Source organism: Dryobates pubescens, chromosome 36 (genome assembly GCF_014839835.1).
Source record: "Dryobates pubescens isolate bDryPub1 chromosome 36, bDryPub1.pri, whole genome shotgun sequence".
Lineage (NCBI taxonomy): Eukaryota > Metazoa > Chordata > Aves > Piciformes > Picidae > Dryobates > Dryobates pubescens.
The window spans coordinates 339,163-356,820 of NC_071647.1; the positions used below are offsets into that span (position 1 = coordinate 339,163).

The following is a 17,658-nucleotide window of genomic DNA, read 5'->3' on the forward strand; positions in this document are numbered from 1 at the left end:
ATGCTCTGTAAGAGACACGATGGCAATAAGACAGCAACTGTGACCAGAGTCCCGTGAAGAACATCACCTGTGGCAGCTGCTCTTCTCTTGCTTTCCTAAGATTGTGGACTAATGCTTTGTGGAGCCCCTCCCCGAGCCCCCCGGCACGCAGGGGCGTGGACAGTGGGGACCCAGCCTCTTGGCTTTTCTGGAGGGGGGGGGGGGGGGGCTGGTTTGCCCAGATCTGCCCTGGCCCTGGGGGGGACCCTGGGGACAGCCACTGCTTCCAGCCTGAGCCACCAGTGACCGAGGAGCTTGTGCCATCGTGGTCACCTAAATAAACCAGCATCTGAGGGGGGAGAGAGGTGCTGCCAGCCGCCCCCGGCCCTGCCCTCGCCCCCTTGCCCTTGCTTTGTCTAAGCCATAGAGCCCGGTTCCGGTCACCTCAGTGCAGTGAAGAATGAAGCTCTTCAGGGAGCCCTTTCTCTGCCTTTTGTGTCTAAGTGCGCCCGCGAGCATCGGCCAGGGCTGGCGTCAGGCGGGAGAAGGGCGTCCTCAGCCCCGGGTACCGGGAGGCTGTCGGTAACGAGTTGTGTTTCGCAAGCACAGCCTCTGCGGCTGGCGGGGAGCGGCGTGTGCGGGGTTGGGGGAGGGGCCTCAGCTGCCGCGGGGGTGCGGAAGCCCTGTCCCGGCGCCCCCCGGCTGCGGCGCCGCCCCGCGGCAGCCAGGCGCGGCCCGGGCCGGGCCGAACGGGGTCCTCCCGCCGGGCGGAGGGGCGGAGCGGGGCCGCCGCCAGGTCTCTTGGGTCCGCCCCTCGGGGCGTGGCTCCGCGGTGCCCGCCAATCGCGGCAGCCGCTCTCCCTCTCTGATTGGCGGGCGCCGTACCGGAAGTGCGTCACGGCGGCGGCCGGGAGCGGGAGACAGCGGTGCGAACGGAGAGGGAGAATGAGCAAAGGCCGTGAGGGCCCCGCAGCGGGCGGTGAGTGAGGGAACGAGTTCCGGGCGGCCGGGGAGGGAGTGCCAGGTGGCCGCCGCCCACTTGGTACCGTCCCGCTGCCTCCGGCGGCACCGGTGACTTGCAGTCTGTCCGCAGGAGGCGGCGCCGCCGCCATCCTGCTGCGGTACCTGCGGGAGCAGAACCGGCCGTACAGCGCCCAGGACGCCTTCGGGAACCTGCAGCGGGAGCACGGGCTGGGCAAGGCGGTGAGCGGGACCGGGCCGGGGGGCGAGGGAAGGGACGGGCGGAGTCCCGGCTGACGGCACCGGTCCGCTGCAGGCCGTGGTGAAGGCGCTGGAGCAGTTAGCGCAGCAGGGTCGCGTCCGTGAGAAGGCCTACGGGAAGCAGAAGATTTACTTCGCTGACCAGGTAAGCCACGGCCTGGGTGCCGTCCTCGCCGGCCCCCGCCCCCCTGACCCGCCGCCTCGCCGTAGGAGCAGCTCCCGGCCGCCAGCGACGCGGAGCTCCGCGGCCTGGACGAGCAGATCGCTGCGCTCTCCGCCAAGCTGCAGGCGCTGCAGCAGAGCTGCCGGCAGATGGAGGCAGGTGAGTGCGTCTGGCCGGGCGCTGGCAGCAGCTGGGGCCCCGCGGGCCCCGTCGGTGACTGGCGCCATCCTTCCAGAGCTGAAGGACCTGAACAGCTCCATGACAACTCCTGAGATGGCCAAAGAGCTTGGGGAGCTGAAGAAGGACTGCAAGAGTTACTCCGAGAAGCTGGAGAGGATTAAATCTGCCACCAACCACGTGTCCCCAGAAGAAAAAGAGAAGGTGAAGAGCTGCCCGGGCCCTAGGGGGGCCAGGGCTGGGCTAGGCCTGCCACACCCTGTCCCCAGCCCAGAGGGTGGGGATCGTGTGTGGCCTGGGATGCTCCCCAGAGCCTGTGCCTGAGTCCAGGGTGGTGACAGCTCCCTGGGTGCTTTAGCCTGAGCTGCCTCTTGCAGACCTTTGCCAGGGGCAGTCACCTGCTACTTGGCCAGTTCACCTTTCCCTGTCTTGGGGGATCCATCCCAAGCAGGGCTCAGATTCCTGCAGGGGCTTCCTGGGCTGCTGCCTGCAGGCTTCTGACGGTGTGGCTGTTGCAGGTCTGCAGCGAGCAGCGGCTGTACTGCAGGGAGTGGCGCAGGCGCAAGCGGATGGTAAGGGTTGTGGGGTGGGTGGGCAGTGCTGGGGTGGTAGCAGTGACAGCCCTGCAGTGACACTGCTGCCCTTGGGGCCTCACAAGTTTGAGGAAGACTCATGGTCACCAGGGTGGTCCCCCAGGAAGAGGCCAAGTTGCTGAGAGCTGTAGTGGTGGTTGCCTGGCACTGCTCTAAGGGCACCTGTGTCTCACCAGGCAACTGAGCTGCTGGATGCCATCCTGGAGGGGTACCCCAAGAGCAAGAAGCAATTCTTTGTGAGTAGAGCTGGGCTGGGCCCCGTGGTGATGGTGACCACGCTGTGGCCACCACCCTGCTGAGCTGCTCTCTACCTGTCCAGGAGGAGGTTGGGATAGAGACAGACGAGGACCACAACGTGAGGCTGCCCACGGCTGTCTGAGCTGCTGCTGGAGCTCAGCTGGGCTCTGCCCTCTGCCTGCAGGCTCAGGCTGGCACTGTCTGGTTGTACATGTTGGGGTTAAAAGGTTTTGCAGCTGGGGTGCAGGGGGTGACAGCACTGGGCCCCTCTGGGCATTTATTTCTGCCTGCCCCTCAGTGCAGTGAGCTGCTTGGGTCGGTGTGAGCACACCAGTGTGGAGCCCCTGCTGCTCCAGTAGGAGGGGAAGGGACTGAGTGGTACCCAGAGGTACAGCCCCACCAACAGGAGGGGTTTGGTTCAGCTCTGCTGTGGTGGTTTGTGCAGAGGGTGCTGGGGAGTGTTTGGGGAAGGCCAGAGCCAGGAGTGAGCAACTCGAGCCACAAGGACCAGACTGGGCTTCCAGAACCTCCCTGTGCCCCAGCTGCTCCAGGGGAAGGCTCCAGGCCTCAGCAGCAGAAGTAGAAGCAGAAGAATCATTAAAACATTCAGCAAAATTTATTTAATTACTTTTCACAATAGAAAAATATTTTGCTTTCTGTGAGGTCTGTAAAGCTCCAGCCCTGCCCAGGGCAGGACACAGCTCCTGGGGCTCAGCCTGGGCCCTGGCTGCCACCCTGCTGCCCCCCAGGGGAGCCCCACCTGCCCTGTCTGCTTCATGGGTGAGGTCCAGCTCTGGGCTCCCAGAGCCTTGCAAAGGGCACAGAAGCACACGGGGGGAGGAGTTGTGTGTAACAATCACCCCCTGGGTGGGTTCTCTGCTGCCAAAGTCGGGCAGAAGCAGCAGCTCAAACACGCTCCTGCTGCTGTAGCACTGCCCTGGGGGGACACAGGGAGCAAACCCTGCTGCTGTGTGTCCCAGGGAGCCTCTGCAGAGCTGCAGAGTACTGCAGGAGGAATTTGGTGATGCACAGAGAGAACAACAAAACCAAATCAAGGCTGGGGGGTGCTGTGAGAGCTGCCTGGGGGGTGCTGTGAGGAAGCTGGGAGATGCCCACCCCTAGTTTGTTTCACCAGAAACCAGCAGTTTCTTTCCTCTTCCCTGGGTCAGAGGAGCTGTGTCTGAGGCCTGTGCTTAGCTCTGCTCCACAGCTGAGTCAGTGGCACAGGCAACCCCCCCAGCTGCCTGAGCTGCAGACACCAGCCCCTCCCAGGACCTCTGCCCCCTTCCAAGTCCCTACAAATACTTGGCAGCATCACCTGTGGCAGGAGCTGTGGAGCTGCCTTTGCACAGCCTTGTTTGGGGTTGTAGTTAATGCAATAAATAATTCAAAGAAGCTCTAAACACAGCCAGGAGGGAGCTGGCCCAGCCCTCCCCCTGCCCAGCACCCAGGCCCTGGGCAGGAGGCGCTGGCCTCGGAGGCCCCGGAGCGGCTCAGTAGAGTTGAGTCTTCAGCTGGTGCAGGACTCCGATCACGATGTCCCGCAGGGTCTGCGGCACAGGAGGTGCTGTCAGCATCCCTCCATGGTGGGCAACTCCCACCCAGCCCGGGACGCCCCCTGGCACTGGCCTGTGTGGTGCCAAACACCACCGCACCCACGTGGGCAGTGCTCCCCCTCCCCTCGGGGGTTTCTTAACACCCAGAGCACCTTCAGCTGTCCCAAGGGCAAAAGGCAACAAGCAGGACGCTCCTCGGCTGCTGCACCTTGGCCAGCTTTATGCCAAACAGCCCAGCAGCTGGAGTGGGAGAGGCCAGAGCCTGATGCTATCTCCTGGCTCCCCTCACAGCCCCATTTCCCCCTGCTCTGACCACAGCCCACCCACAGCCCTGCTCACCTGGGGCTTGCAGTGCTCCTCAATCCAGCTGAAGACACAAGCTGAGAGCTCCTGAAAGCTTGAGACCGAGATGGAGGCGTTGAAGGACTGGAACAAGGAGTCCATAATGCCTTGGAAAACATTGAACTTCACCTCGTCAGAGACCTGGTCCTTGCCCTCACTGGGGTTGTCCTGATGAGCTTTCACGATCTGCTCATAGTTCCTGAAACAAAGCAGCAGCAGAGTGAGCCCCCCCAGGACCATGGGGCACAGCTCCCTGCCTGTGGCTGCCCCTGAGAACTGCAGCAGGAGAGGCAGGGCCAGAAGATCCTGCAGCCAAGCAACTGCTGGGAAGCTGCAGCTGCTGCCTTACACTTTCATGATCTTCAAGGCCATCACATCTTTTCTAAGGGTAGAAACTTCCTCCTCTTGCTTCTTCTTTTCCTTGTGCAGGAACTGGATGTAGTCAATGGCTAAGCATGAAAACGCTGAGTGAGGATCTGGGAGCAGGCAGAAGCCCCTGTGATCCCCACAGGTGTCCCAGTGGAAGTGGCCAGCACCTGGGCTTCCCCAGAGCAGCTCCCAGAGAGCTGAACCTCCAGGCTGCATGGCTCCAGCAAGGCATTCTGGGTGTTGGCATCACCCCTGCCCTCTTCCCAGCCTCAAAACTCACTTTTCTGGAGGACAATGGCCTTGCTCAGCTTCTGGGAGCCTATGGAGAAGTCCTGCTGCTCACAGGTGGGGACGATGGCCTGCAGGTCGTCGTAGCCTTTCTGAAGGGAAGCCACAGTGCAGCTGTCGGAGCTCAGCTTGCTTCAAAGGGGTCAGACCCCAGCTCCTAGCACGCTGCCAGCCAGCGCCAAGGCAGCTGCCAGCAGGCTGTGCTGAGGGCAGATAGGGCAGCAGGAGGAGCCCTGGCACCAGCCAGTCCCTGCTTACCTTGATGGCATCTCGCCGCTTGCGCTCCGCCTGGGTGTGTGCCCTCCGGCGCTGGTCCTTGTAGGACTCCTTGTAGGGCTCCTGGTGGTAGTCGCTGTCCTCATCATCTGTGCCAGCAGCGCTCAGGTCAGTGTGGAGCCCAGGGACTGCCCAGCAGCGTGGGCTGGGGGCTCTCACCGTGCAGCCCTGCAGGCTGCAGCCAGGCCCTGGATGTTTCAATTTCCTAGGACAGTCCTGCTCTGGGGTCCCCAGCGCAGCAGCTGGTCCTGCAGGCTGGGCCAAGGGCAGGCACTGCAGGGGGCTCTGAAAACCCCAACACCCCTACACCCACCCCAGGGGCGCACACCCTGCCAGGCACCCTCAGCACTGAGGGGTGCTGGAGCCCCGCTACCTGCTGGGCACCACCCCAAGCAGAGACCAGAGGTCGCAGGGGATGCTCCCCGCGGGCACACCTGTGTTGGGGACAGAGGAGGCGCTGGTGGAGCCGATGCTGTTGGCTCGGGACACAATGTTCCCCTTCCTCGCGTTCTCCATGAAGAGTGCTGCAAGAGCAGTTCCGCCGTGAGGGGCAGACCCGGATGGGTGACCAGGGCAGGGCAGGTCGCCAGGCGGCCGCTGCCACCGTCCCGCTCACAACGAGCGGCGGCTGTGACCGCGCGGGGGTGGCCCGGGGCCGGAACCCTACCTGAGTCCAGGCCATTGTCGCTGTAGGCTGCGTCCACCTTGCGCGGGGCCGGCGGGAGGAGAGACGTCAGCTGGGCCGGGGCGGCGAACAGCGGCCCCGCGCCCGGCGCCGCTCCCCTCGGAGCTCCGGTTTGCCCAAGCAGCACCCCTCGCCCTTCAGCTCCGGTCCCCGCGCTCCCGGCGCCCCTCGCCTTGACCCTGCCCCCCTCGCTCTCCTTTACCCTCGCCCCGCACTCGGTCTCGCCGCCGCCGCCCCGCCTCAGCCCAGCGCCCGCAGCCCCGCGGCCTTGGCGGGGCCAAACTGCCCGGCCCCGGACCTGGTCCCGCCGACCGGACCCACCTTCCCCCACGAATCCTCGGCGGCGGCGCCGGGCGGCTCCGCCATCTTCCGCCCACCCCGGTCATGTGACGGCCGCAGGGACCGACGGGAAACACAGCCCCCACCGCGGCGCTCCTCCGAGCCGCCAGAGGGCGCCCGCCCCGCGCCGCCCGCTCTGCCCTGCGCCGCTCCGCTCCTCCGAGCCGCCAGAGGGCGCCCGCCCCGCGCCGCCCGCTCTGCCCCGCGCCGCTCCGCTCCTCCGAGCCGCCAGAGGGCGCCCGCCCCGCGCCGCCCGCTCTGCCCCGCGCCGCTCCGCTCCTCCGAGCCGCCAGAGGGCGCCCGCCCCGCGCCGCCCGCTCTGCCCTGCGCCGCTCCGCTCCTCCGAGCCGCCAGAGGGCGCCCGCCCCGCGCCGCCCGCTCTGCCCCGCGCCCGCTCGGTGATGCTGCACGCGCCCAGCGGTGATCTCCGCGGCGCTTATTGCCGGGATCCCGGGCGCGCACCGGCTCCGCCTCTGTCTCCGGCGCTGCGCAGCCACCGGCGGCAGGAGGCAGTGGGAAAATAAATTCCTTTTATTTCGATCAATAGCCAGAAACAGAAGTCCCCGCGCGCCGCTGACTCTCGCCGGAACCGGGACCGAGCGCCGCGGAGCGGCTCCCGCGCCCGGCCCTCGAAGGCCGACACCATCAGCTTCGCCGCCTCGTCCCGGAGGAGCCCGGCCGGGCGCGCAGCGCCGAGCGGTACTCGAAGGAGACCTGGGGTGGAGCGGGGATGTGCTGGGGGGACGCGGCAGCAGGCGGGCAGCCCCCGCCGGTACCCCCCGGAGCCCTGCCTGCCCTCGAGCCCGGCAGCAGCGGGGGCACTCACTGAGAAGTCCAGCGGGCAGGGGTCGGGTCACCCGGGCAGCCCTGGCCCGATGCGCCGCAGCATCCCCGCTGGAGCCGGTGCGCGCCGGGATCAGGAACGACCGCGCCGGCTGCACCGGCAGGAAACGGGGGATGCCAACACAGCTTGGAGGACTTGGGGGGGGTACAGGGGAGAGGGCAAGAATCCGGCTCCGCCGCACCGGCCCCGGTGCAGTACCGCATCAGCTCCACCACCCCCGCGCAGGCTCAGCGGAAGGAGCTCCAGCGCCGCCCGCATCCAGCTACAGCTCAGGTCTGCGCTGCCGGTTGCGGGGCCGAACGGTTTTGTGCACCCGGTGGCATCAAGGCGGGGACGCTGCGGGCAGGACCGGCCCCTCCGCCCGCCCCCGGGACAAACCCGACGGCACCGGGCCCCGGGCGTGGCCATCCCCGGCGGCACCGAGAGCATCGGGCAAGGTGGTGAAGGCAAGGGAAAGAACTTTGGGTCCCCTGGACCCCCACATCCCACAGAGCTGGGGACAATGCCCCACAGTGGGGCTGGGGGCTCCAAAGCAGGCTGCTGGGGCTCAGCCCCGTGCCGGGGGGGGCAGGGTCACACGGGACAGGACCAGGACACAGACACGCAGGGGGAGAAGCTTCTTTACTGTCACAGGGAGGTCTGGGCACCAGTGTCCCCCCCACACCTCCAGGGAGCAGCAGGTCCCCTGACCCCTTCCCAGGGCTGGAGGTGGGTTCAGCCCCCACGCTGTGCTCCTCAGCATGGCACTGCTGGTAGTGCCAGGACAGGGCCCTTCGCTGCCCTTCCCACCTGTGTGGGATCCGTGGGGTTGGGGGTGATGGTCGAGGGGCACGGCCCCCTCAGAGGCTGTGCCCCAAGCCCAGGCGCTGCTGCAGGAGGCCCCAGGCCTTCTCCACCTGCCAGAGAACATGGAGGGCAGCACCTCAGAGCCACAGCCAAGCTGGGGACAAAGCAAGTGCCACCAGACGTGGACAGCAATGTCACACGAGGGTCGCACACTGCACACCCAGACACACTGTGCAAGACCTGGGCACAGCACCGAGCCCTCCGAGCCGCATCGTGGTCTTCCACCTGCCCCACTGCCCCCCAAGGAGCCCTCTGCAGCAGCTGGGCTGGGGCTCACCTGCCTGCGGGTGACATCCTGCTCCCAGAGCGTGCACAGCACCACGTGGGACTGCTGCACCCTCTGGCTGTTGCTCATCTGACTCTGCAGCCGGCTGCGAGCAGCCTCCTCGCTCAGCCCGTCCCGGGCCACGACGCGCCTCACAGCCTGCCAGGGCCGGAGAGGACACTCAGCCGCCTGCAGCGGCCCAGGGTCAGCCCCGGCAGCAAGGGAAGGCCCAAGGGGCACTGCCCACCTCCTCCTCAGGGATGATGGCAGTCCACACCTCGTGGACCATGTCTTGCCAGCTGGCCTCCAGCAGCACCACAGCGTCCAGCACGCACACAGAGCTCCCTGCAGAACGAGGCCCTTGCTCCTTGCTGGGCAGTGGCTCGGCAGCAGAGGGGCTGCCCAGCAGAGGTGGGGTCCTGAGCACTGAAAACACAGAGCTGCCAAAGGCAACAGGCTGAGGGGACTCTGGGTCCAGGTGCTGTTACCTTGAGCAGCTGCCTCCCTGATCTGCTCCTTGACCATCTGAGCCATCTCAGGCCACACAATGTCTGTCAGACTCTTCAGCCGCTCCTGGAAAGGACCACGAGGAGCTTGGTGACCCTCAGAACCCCTGGGCAGCCCAAAGGGGCTCACTGCTGGCAGCAGCAGTCAGAGAGGGCACGAGGGACACCTGGCCCCAGTGTTCAGCTGACACAGCCAGGCATAGAGGGGCAGGTTTGGTTCTGCATCACCAAGTCCCCAGGTACCAGCCCAGAGCAGGCAGGAGACAAAGAGCTCTGCCTGCTGCAGGACTGCTGGGCAAAGGACAAGCTGGGCAGAGAAGGGGATGGGGACAGGGAGGCAGCAGCCGCTGGGGCAGGAGGAGGGTGTCCAGCACAGCTGCCAACTCGGCCACAGGGACAGGAGCTCTGTGTCCTGCCCTGCCAGAGTGCAGCCAGGGAGGCATCACCAGCTCCAAGGGCTGGAAAATAAAAAGCCTGAGCACAGAGGGTGAGCTCCCTGCTCCCGAGAGTAAACACTGCCAGCCTCTGTGCTGCTCTTACCTGGTTTCCAAACACTTTGGCCCCAAGGACTCTCCTGTTAATTGTCCCATCTTGGTTCAGGATTTCTGCAAGACAGCAGAGCAGGCTTGGGAGTGAGCCAACCTTGCTGCCCTGCAGCAAGCCCAGGGCAGAGCAGCAGCATTGCAGCACAGGTGGGGTCAGAAAGAAGCTGCAGGACCTGGCAACTCTGCACCTTACTCCAGAAAAGAACAAGGAAGAGTTTATCCTACAGCAGGAGCAGCCCAGTCCACCCTTCCACACCAGTCTGCAGCTGCTCTGATGGGGGACATGCAGGACGTGGGGGATGCAGCAGGTTTGCCCTGCTGGGGCCTGGCCATCACTGAATCAGCTGCAGAGCTTTGTCTGGGGGGTGTGGAGCCCAAAGCCCTCCTGGGAGGCAAGGGAGCGCAGGCCAGCGTGGTTCTCCGGACGCTGGGATGTTGGCACCCTTCTCCCAGCTTTCCCCACAGCCCTTGGTGGCTCTACCTGCCCCAAAGGTGGCCAGCACCCGCCCGTAGGCAGGGCCACCGGGGCTGTAGACGGCGTGGCCCAGCTTGTCGGCGTCGATGATGAAAGCTCCGAGGCGCCCCAGGCGGCTGGCGATGGAGGTTTTCCCACTCCCGGTCCCTCCGGTCAGGCCAATGACGTACGGGCGCGGGGGCAAGGCAGGGTCTTGCTGAGGGGAGAGGGAAAGGCGTTGCCAGCAGCCGGAGGGCAGAGGCTCTGCTAGAGAAGGATCCCAGCCACCCACCCTGGGGATGGGCACGACGAGTCCTGGCCGTACTGGGCAAGGACTTGCTGCAGCCAGGCCTGAGCCGGCTCCTTGCCAGGCTGCCCCCTCCTCCCAGGCACACAGCACCCAGCACAGCCTGCAGCTGAGCCCCCTCACCCGCGGGGGCCGCAGCAGTGTCCCCAGCAGCCTCTGCCGCAGGCTGGAGGAGCTGATCTTCTCCTCCTCGTTCTGACTGTGGTCAGGGTCCTTCATCAACAGGATCTCGTAGAGAGCCAGCTCGGGGAGCCCCTGCGAGAGAAGGGAGCCCTGAAGGCTGCCATGCTGCCCTCCAGCCCCTGCTGGGGCACCAAGCAGCTGTGGCTGCTCCCCCAGACCCGGCCTGCCCACAGGCTGCGGCGGGCAGGGGGAAGGGGCAGGAAGGGGCAGCCCTGGCATGGGCATTACGTTTTCAAGCCTCTTCCTGTTGACGGCCTCGCCCCCCCTGCGGGTCTCCTCGCTGACCACCAAGCACTGCAGGTTGGGGTCGGTGACCGCGGGGCCGTAGGGGTCAGCCAGCCGCACGATGTCGTAGCGCAGCGAGGGCTGCACGTCCTGCAGGAACTCGAGCAGCTGGGCCGCCCGCAGCTCGTAGGGCTCGATCAGCTCCGCCAGCACCTTGTCTGCGGGCACCAGAGGGCAGGGCGTCGGTGGAGCGGCGGCAGCACGGGGGGCAAGGCAAGATGGGGACAAAACCCACCCGTGGCTTGGGCAGGCTGCCTCCTGCACCTCCCTTCGCCCCCACGGCACCCTCTGCATGCGGCAGGTCCCCACATGTCACCTTGCCCAGGCAGCACCGCGTTGGGTACAGGGCTACCGGTACGCCCTGTGACTGTCACCCCTCTCACCGCCCTGTCCCGGGCAGAACTGGGCGGACCCCTCGGCCCCACACCGGCAGCTGGGCCGGTTGCCCCGGGCTGTCCCCCCGTTCCAGAACGCTGCCGGCGGCCGCCCCGGGACTCACGGCGAAGCAGGTCGCCGTCGGCCACCCCGGCCAGGAGCCGGTGCTGGGCCAGGAGGGCGCAGGCGCTGAGCAGGAACCGGTGGGCGCCGTGCAGGCGGTCGAAGGTGCCCCCGACCGCCACGTCGGAGAAGTTGGGAAGCGCCGCGCCGAGGTCCTCCCCGGGGTCCTCCTCGGGGGTCTCCCCGGGGTCATCCCCGGCGCCATCCAGCAGCAGCGCGGGCAGCTGCGGCGGGCAGCCGTAGGCGGCGGTGGCCAGGTGCTGCAGGCCGAGCTGCACCGGCCCCGGCGGCCCGGGAGCCTCGGCGGCAGGGAGCAGCAGGACGCGGGGCGGGCGGGCGAGGCGGCGACCGGGGGCGAGCAGGACACGTAGGTCCAGGCCCCGCCGCGCCGCCGCCGCGTACAGCGCGTCCAGGGCCCGGAGCAGCGCGGGGCCGGCGGGGGGGGCGGCGGGGCGCGGCGCGGGGGCCGCCAGGCGCAGCCCCGGCTGCAGGTGCACGTACAGCGGCCCCGCCACCAGCCCCGCCGCCGCCGCCACCGCCGCCGCCGCCCGCCGGGGCAGCGCCGCCAACGGCGCCGTCAGCACCAGCAGCCCCGCGCCGAACGGCGGCATGGCCCCGCCGGAAGCCGCCGCCCCGGAACGCGCCTCGAGGCCCGCCCCGGCACCGGGACCGCCTTTCGGAGGGAGCCCGGCCCCGGGGAGGGGAGGTCATCGGGCGCCTCGGTGCGTCGGACCCAGGCCCCGCCCGACGAGGGAGGAGGCGGAGAGACCCGGTCCCCAGCCCGCATCACTGGGGTATCCCCGGGCACGGTCGCATCGCGGTCCCCGCGACCTCCGCTTCCGGAGACCGGACCGAACCCGCGGGGCAGCCCCCAGCCGGGACTGCTCGGCGCGGGGGCCGCGGCGAGAGGGAGGAGCCGGGAGCCGCGCGGCTGTAAAGGCCTTTATTGGTGACACGGTGGCCCCGGGACACCCCGGCACGGCGGGGCCGGGGGCCCCCAGGGGCTCCGCTCAGGGCTGCTCCTCGCCGTGTCCGAACACGAAGTCGTGCATGGCTCGCACGTACGCGGAGCCGTCTGGGCTGCCCAGCCTCAGGCGCCGCAGCGGAGCCAGCAGCTGCGTGGTGCCACAGCGCAGGGGCGGGCAGGGGCTGCCGATAGCCTCCAGGTACACCTGGCACCGCAGGGGGGGTCAGACCCATCCCACGGGCACCCGCCGACCCCCTGCCCCATCCCGCGGGGACTCACCTGCAACACTTCGTCCACCTCCTGGGCCGCGTCGCGGAAGAGCCCTTGGCAGTGCTGCAGGAATCGGCGGTAGAGGCTCCGTGTGCCGGCGTCCAGGTCCCGCAGCTCGCTGCCCTCGGGGTGCGGGCACTGCAGGTTGGCCATGAAGCTGCTCTTGACAGGTCCGCACTCCACCAGCGTCAGGCTGCGGGAAGGAGCCGGGAGGCAGCTCAGCCACCATCGTCTCGTCCTGTCACCGCCACCCCTGTGCCCCGCGGGGCAGGAGCGCAGCCCCTGCGGCCCCGCTGGCACTCACTGGATGTTGAAGGGGCGCAGGACGATGGCCAGGCTCTCACACAGCCCCTCCAGGGCAAACTTGCTGGCGCAGTACACGGCGTTGAAGGGCAGCCCTGGAGCAGAGTTGTACAGTGAGCATCGGGGCTCTGCCCCAGTCTCCCGTGCCCCAGGCTGGCAGGGCCCCCACCTTGCAGCCCCCCAATGCTGCTGGAGACGATGATCCGCCCAGCCCTGCGGCGCTTCATGGCGGGCAGGAACGCGCGGATGGTGCGGATGGCCCCGAAGAGGTTCACGTCAAAGATGTTCTTCATGGCCTGGTCAGAGCAGGTCTCCAGGGGACCCATCAGTCCCACCCCCGCGTTACAGACTGCTGGGCACAGTGGCACTGAGAGGGGCACTGCAGCCCCCTCACACGTCCTGGCACCATAGGGGTGCTAGAAGACAGGAACCTGGGGGGCACTTTCCTGTTGATGAGCCAGTGGCTCTTGGCACCCCCAAACCCAGCTCTGGAACCCCTGCCCCCTGTCCCATTCTAGCCCCAGGACTGCCACCACCTCCTGTGATGTGCCATCTGCTCCCAGTGCTCCAGGGCGCGTCTGTCACCCAGGAAAGTGCCCCCCCCCCAACCAGTGGGGGCCCCAAGAGCCATACCCAGCACGTCCAGCTGCTGCCCCTGCAGCCGCTGCACCGCAGCTGCCAGCGAGCTTGAGTCGGTGACATCGAGCTGCAGCAGCTCCAGGGTGCCAGGGCAGCAGCCCCCGAAGCGCTGCAGCAGCTGCTGGGCCTTGGCCAAGTCGCGCATGGTGGCAAACACTGCGGAGAGAGCGCAGCCGCGGGCAGCGGTGCCACCCAGCTGCTCCACTGCTGCCAGCCCCAGCCCAGGGAGCTGCTGTCTTTGCAGGGCGCTGCCCGGCCCAGCCCACCCCGGGGGTGCCTTCATGCCCCCCGGAGGATGCCCTCTTTACCTTTGAACCTGCGAGCACTGTCGGCTGCCAGCCGCGCGGCCAGCCCCAGGCCGATGCCCGAGGAGCAGCCTGTGATCAGCACCGTGGTTACCTCCATGGGAGCGCTGCCGGCCGAGGGGGCTCTGCTCTTTAAGAGGGCTGGGAGGGAGACCCCCGCCCCTCCCCCGCGGGTGTTGTGTCTGCTGCCTTATCTCAAGGCTCTTCCCTCCCCCGCCCCCGTGCCTTGATGCTTGCGCAGCTGCGACGATAAAGACCCTGCAGAGCCAGGGCTCCCCCACGCAGGAGGCTCTGGTGCACAAAGGGAGCTGCAGCCCCAGGGGCTGCACCAGCCAGCGCCAACACCGGGCACGGTGCCAGCTGCTGGCACACATCTGGCAGCACGTTTCCCCAGCTATGCAGGCTGCAGGCCCAATGCTGCTCCTCTGCCCTGACTCACACAAGTCCCACGCCGGGGTGGGGATGCACACAGGTGGGAGAAGAGAGCACTCTGGGGCCAGGCCTTTAATTGTTCTGCAGTCTGGCAGCATCGTGGCTGGGGGAAAGGCCTCGGAGACCCCATCCCAGGGAGTGTGGCCCCAGAAACACCACAGAAAACTCTGCAGAGTCTCCTTTGATGCAAAAGGCACAAAGTGTGGCCAGGTTCCGGCAGGCACTGAGGTCCATGGAACTGGCAGCACCTGGCACACAGAGGCCCAGGAGCACACCAGGGTCAGGCCAGTTCCCCACTTCCCCTGGCGCAGGGGCAGCTCTTCCTTGGCTGCCTCTCTGCCATCGCAGACCCCCAGCCAGGCTGGGGGCCGACAGGGTCTGCGCCTTCGTTCCAGCGTGACCAGGACACAGCCATCAGGCCAGGAGCTGCGGGGTCCTGGACACAAGAGGACATGGGGTCTCTGCCTGCCCTCCCTCCTGGCAGAGGCTCTGGAGGCACAGCCTAAAGTCACGCGGGCGCAGCCTGGCTGTGCCGCAGGGCCCTGGGATAGTACTTGAGGAACAGCCTCCGGGAGATCTGCAGCGTGTCCCCAGCTGGCACGGCCGGGTAGCGCTTCCTGTTATAGACAAAGCCTCTCTCTACCTGGAACACAGCCTGGTTGAACTGGTCCTGGTGGAAGGGGATGCCCGAATTGAGGCTCTCCACCAGGACAGAGACGAAGAGGCTCCAGCGCACGGCGTAGTAGTCCAGCACCAGCCCCCCCAGCTGCTTGTTGGCATAGTCCAGGATGTTGCCGCTGGGCCCCCAGAGCGTCACCTGGTTCCGGGCATTCAGCTCATACTGCTCAGCCTCCCGGTCGCTGGTGGCCATGGCACGGGCGCTCTCCAGCCAGCGGCCCAGCAGGAAGAGGCTGTGGCTGGAGAGGAGGCTGTCCAGCTCCGGCAGCAGGTCGTAGACCAGCAGCCCGCCGGCCGTCAGCAGGTCGGGCAGCGCCCGGCGCCGGAAGGCGCTGCGGATGCTCTGGTAGTGGTCACTCACCAGCTGCTGCGCCGCCTGCCGGGTGACGTCCACCAGGTCGTAGCGGAAGGTGGGGCTGGAGCCCAGCTGGGCACTGGCGCTCAGCAGCAGGCGCCAGGCCTCGTAGACGTCGCTGGCGTTGTACCAGAGCTCGGTGTCCATGCGCAGGGAGGGGCGGCGCACCAGGGGGCTGCGGTTGTGGTTGACGCAGACTCCGCTGCAGTTGTAAACGCTGCGGAGCAGCAGCCGCCAGGCCGCTGCCGCGGCAGCGTTCGGCACTCCGTAGCGGCGCTCGGCGTAGCGAGTGACCCAGCTGGGCAGGTCGAGGTGCTCCTGGCGCCAGCCCAGCTCATTCATCAGCTCGTACACCATGTCGTTCTGGTCGATGCCCTCGGGCACCACCCCAGTGCCCACCATGGTGGAGTTGGGGAAGCTCCTGGCTGCAAAAGGGCCGCGGTTGATGGCCTCCACAGTGCCAAAGAGGCCATGGTTGCCCCCAAAGTTGTGCAGCATGCACCAGATGAAGGGCTGCCCGTAGAAGGATTCTGTCCACAGGTAGACAGGCTTGGACTCGGCAAAGAGGTCCAGGACGATCATCCTGCCCAGGGGCACAGCGCGCAGCAGGGCTTGCACCTGTGCTGGCTGCCAGAAGTCAGGCTGGTGCTGGAAGAGCCACCCCTGCATCAGCCACACTGCCTCGGGGTCAGCTGGGGACAGAAGGGCACAGAGTCAGGGCCCCTCCAAGCAGGGCCCACAGGCTCAGCTGGCATCCTGCCAGGCCCGAGGGCCACCGAGCGATCCTCTTGGGAGGGGGCTTTGAGAGTCTGGCACCAACAGGGTCTGCAGAGTACAACCACCTCCCATAACCACCCACCCCTGGAGCCTGGCTGTGCCCACCTAGAGCCCCATGCCTGGCACAACACTGACCCACCTCCTGTCATTGACTTGAAGACAGCGCTGCTGACCCTGGCGAGGTAGGCAGGGTCCGAGGAGAGCGGAGTCATCTCGTTGAAGGTGTCGGCGCTGTAGATGTGGTCTGTGCCGAACTCCTTGACCAGCTCCTTCAGGAACAGGGTCCCAATCACCTGGAACATGGGGTCCTCGGGGTCCAGCAGGTAGGTACAGGAGTAGGTACAGTCAAAGTGGCTCCAGCCCCCAAGGCGAGTGGCATTGACATGTGGGAAGACCCTGCAAAGGGCAGAGCAGGGGGCAGGGGTGAGGGGTGGGACAGGACCGTGTGCCCTGCAGGGAAGGGCAGCCTCTGGTGAAGCTGTCAGGGGCACAGGAGAGCCAGGAGCTGTGCTGGCCCCAGGAGTGTCCCATGGAGCTGGCACAGGCCAGAGGAGGGACCTCGGGAGGGGCCCAGGGCTGAGAGATGGGGAAGGGGCTACAGCCAGGGCCGCTGTGCACCCACCGGAGAAGCCCCTGGGGCACGTGGCCCGCGAAGGCCGGCAGCACCGTGGCCATCCCGAGCGAGCGCATCCTCTCCACGATCCGGTACTGAGGGAGAGAAGGGAAGCAGCGGGGGGGGAAGAGCCCCCAGCGCCGCATAAGGGACCCCTGGGCACTGCAGGAGCTTGGGGAAGGGAGCAGGTGCCCCCAGGCCGCCACGAGTGCGGCCTTGGCATGAAGGATTGGGGCAGGGGGTGGTGTGGGTCTGTCCCAGCAGCCCTGGTACCTGCAGGTAGAGCTGTTTGAGGTGCCAGGATGGTGGCAGAGGCCCTGCCCAGCCTCGCAGGTTGCCCATGCGGTTCCAGGCCAGGAAGGCTGGCCCAGTGAAGTAGGCATCGATCTCGGACTGGTTCAGCCCCAGGCTGCGGTAAACCTGCGCGGGGCAGAGCGTCAGCGGCCCCACGGCCCCCCCGCCGCCTGCCCGCTCCCCGGCCCCGGTACTCAACCCGCTGCCAGACGGCCTCCTGCCCCGTGAAGGCCGGTGCCAGGTTGATGCCGCTCAGTGCCATCCAGTCGATCTCTCGCTCCCAGCGCTCCCAGTCCCACCAGGCGAAGGAGTAGCTCTGGGTGCAGACGTTCTGGTAGTAGCGGAACCTGCGGGCAGGTTCGGGAGGCTGCGGGATGGGCACCCCCGCTCCCGGCCCCGCTCCCGGCCCCGCTCCCGGCCCCGCTCCCGTTACGTAAGGCGCCTGTCCCGGGCTAACGAGGCGTGAGCAGCGCCCGGCCCGGCGGCCCGAGCGCCAGTTCGCCGCCGCGGGACGGGTAGGGCCGGCCCCGCCAGGACCCCCGTTACCTGCCGGGGGCGGAGGCGCGGATCTCGGCCGGCAGCCGCGGCAGCGGATCGGGCAGGCGGAGCTGCGCCCCAGACCACGAGAGGTGGCAGCCGCAGAAGTCGCGCAGGTATCGGTAGAGGCCGGCGGCCGCCGCCACGCCGCTAGAGCCCGTCACGGCCACGGCCACGGAGGCGTCGGGCGGCGAGCGCAGTCGGTACGCGTCGGGGCCGCCCGCCGCCAGCGCCGCCTCGACCGACAGCGACACGGCGGCGGCGCGCGGTCCCAGCAGCCTCCGTGCGAGCGCGCGCACCGCCGCCTCCTGCCGCGGGTCCTCCTCCCGCGCCGCCGCCAGCAGCAGCACCGGGAGCGCCAGCAGCAGCACCGGGAGCGCCGGCACCAGCCCCCGCCGCGCCGCCATCGCCGCTCCCAGCCGCAGCGCCGCCGCCAATCAGGAACCGGCGGTGGGCGGGGCTGGGGCGGGACCAAACCGGTACCGGGAGCGGGGCGGAGGCTCGGCTGCTTCCGGGGCCGGGGCCCAGCG

General features: G+C 67.7%; 5 protein-coding genes across 7 annotated transcripts; 1 reads left to right on the forward strand and 4 right to left on the reverse strand.

Annotated features, from left to right (window-relative positions):
• Positions 1 to 2,799, forward strand: PSMC3IP (PSMC3 interacting protein). The gene is made up of 9 exons (XM_054176589.1): positions 1 to 7; positions 484 to 561; positions 968 to 1,182; positions 1,256 to 1,345; positions 1,411 to 1,522; positions 1,599 to 1,744; positions 2,059 to 2,112; positions 2,310 to 2,369; positions 2,453 to 2,799. The coding sequence occupies exons 1-9, from the start codon at positions 1 to 3 to the stop codon at positions 2,510 to 2,512; spliced, it is 822 nt and encodes a 273-aa protein (XP_054032564.1). The 3' UTR covers positions 2,513 to 2,799.
• Positions 2,800 to 3,846: 1,047 nt separating this feature from the next.
• Positions 3,847 to 6,301, reverse strand: MLX (MAX dimerization protein MLX). Its single transcript, XM_054176956.1, has 8 exons — positions 6,208 to 6,301; positions 5,869 to 5,905; positions 5,636 to 5,725; positions 5,184 to 5,290; positions 4,918 to 5,017; positions 4,618 to 4,717; positions 4,266 to 4,467; positions 3,847 to 3,920 (listed from the first exon to the last, which is right to left on the reverse strand). Exons 1-8 carry the CDS (start codon positions 6,250 to 6,252, stop codon positions 3,864 to 3,866), a joined length of 738 nt encoding a protein of 245 aa, XP_054032931.1. The 5' UTR covers positions 6,253 to 6,301; the 3' UTR covers positions 3,847 to 3,863.
• A 1,482-nt stretch (positions 6,302 to 7,783) lies between these two features.
• COASY (Coenzyme A synthase) lies at positions 7,784 to 11,619 on the reverse strand. The gene is made up of 9 exons (XM_054176679.1): positions 10,960 to 11,619; positions 10,404 to 10,618; positions 10,116 to 10,247; positions 9,713 to 9,902; positions 9,227 to 9,291; positions 8,669 to 8,753; positions 8,428 to 8,525; positions 8,193 to 8,339; positions 7,784 to 7,965 (listed from the first exon to the last, which is right to left on the reverse strand). Exons 1-9 carry the CDS (start codon positions 11,567 to 11,569, stop codon positions 7,909 to 7,911), a joined length of 1,599 nt encoding a protein of 532 aa, XP_054032654.1. The 5' UTR covers positions 11,570 to 11,619; the 3' UTR covers positions 7,784 to 7,908.
• A 286-nt stretch (positions 11,620 to 11,905) lies between these two features.
• Positions 11,906 to 13,594, reverse strand: HSD17B1 (hydroxysteroid 17-beta dehydrogenase 1). 3 transcript variants are annotated; one of them, XM_054176925.1, is made up of 6 exons: positions 13,446 to 13,594; positions 13,132 to 13,293; positions 12,668 to 12,847; positions 12,500 to 12,593; positions 12,205 to 12,388; positions 11,906 to 12,130 (listed from the first exon to the last, which is right to left on the reverse strand). In XM_054176925.1, the coding sequence occupies exons 1-6, from the start codon at positions 13,540 to 13,542 to the stop codon at positions 11,969 to 11,971; spliced, it is 879 nt and encodes a 292-aa protein (XP_054032900.1). In that variant the 5' UTR covers positions 13,543 to 13,594; the 3' UTR covers positions 11,906 to 11,968. The 3 variants fall into 3 exon arrangements, with proteins under 3 accessions (XP_054032900.1, XP_054032901.1, XP_054032899.1); XM_054176926.1 differs by having other exon boundaries at positions 12,668 to 12,914; positions 13,446 to 13,527; XM_054176924.1 differs by having other exon boundaries at positions 13,132 to 13,559.
• On the reverse strand, positions 13,593 to 17,535 carry NAGLU (N-acetyl-alpha-glucosaminidase). The gene is made up of 6 exons (XM_054176590.1): positions 17,138 to 17,535; positions 16,791 to 16,938; positions 16,571 to 16,717; positions 16,307 to 16,392; positions 15,824 to 16,080; positions 13,593 to 15,599 (listed from the first exon to the last, which is right to left on the reverse strand). Exons 1-6 carry the CDS (start codon positions 17,533 to 17,535, stop codon positions 14,383 to 14,385), a joined length of 2,253 nt encoding a protein of 750 aa, XP_054032565.1. The 3' UTR covers positions 13,593 to 14,382.
• Positions 17,536 to 17,658: the final 123 nt, after the last annotated feature.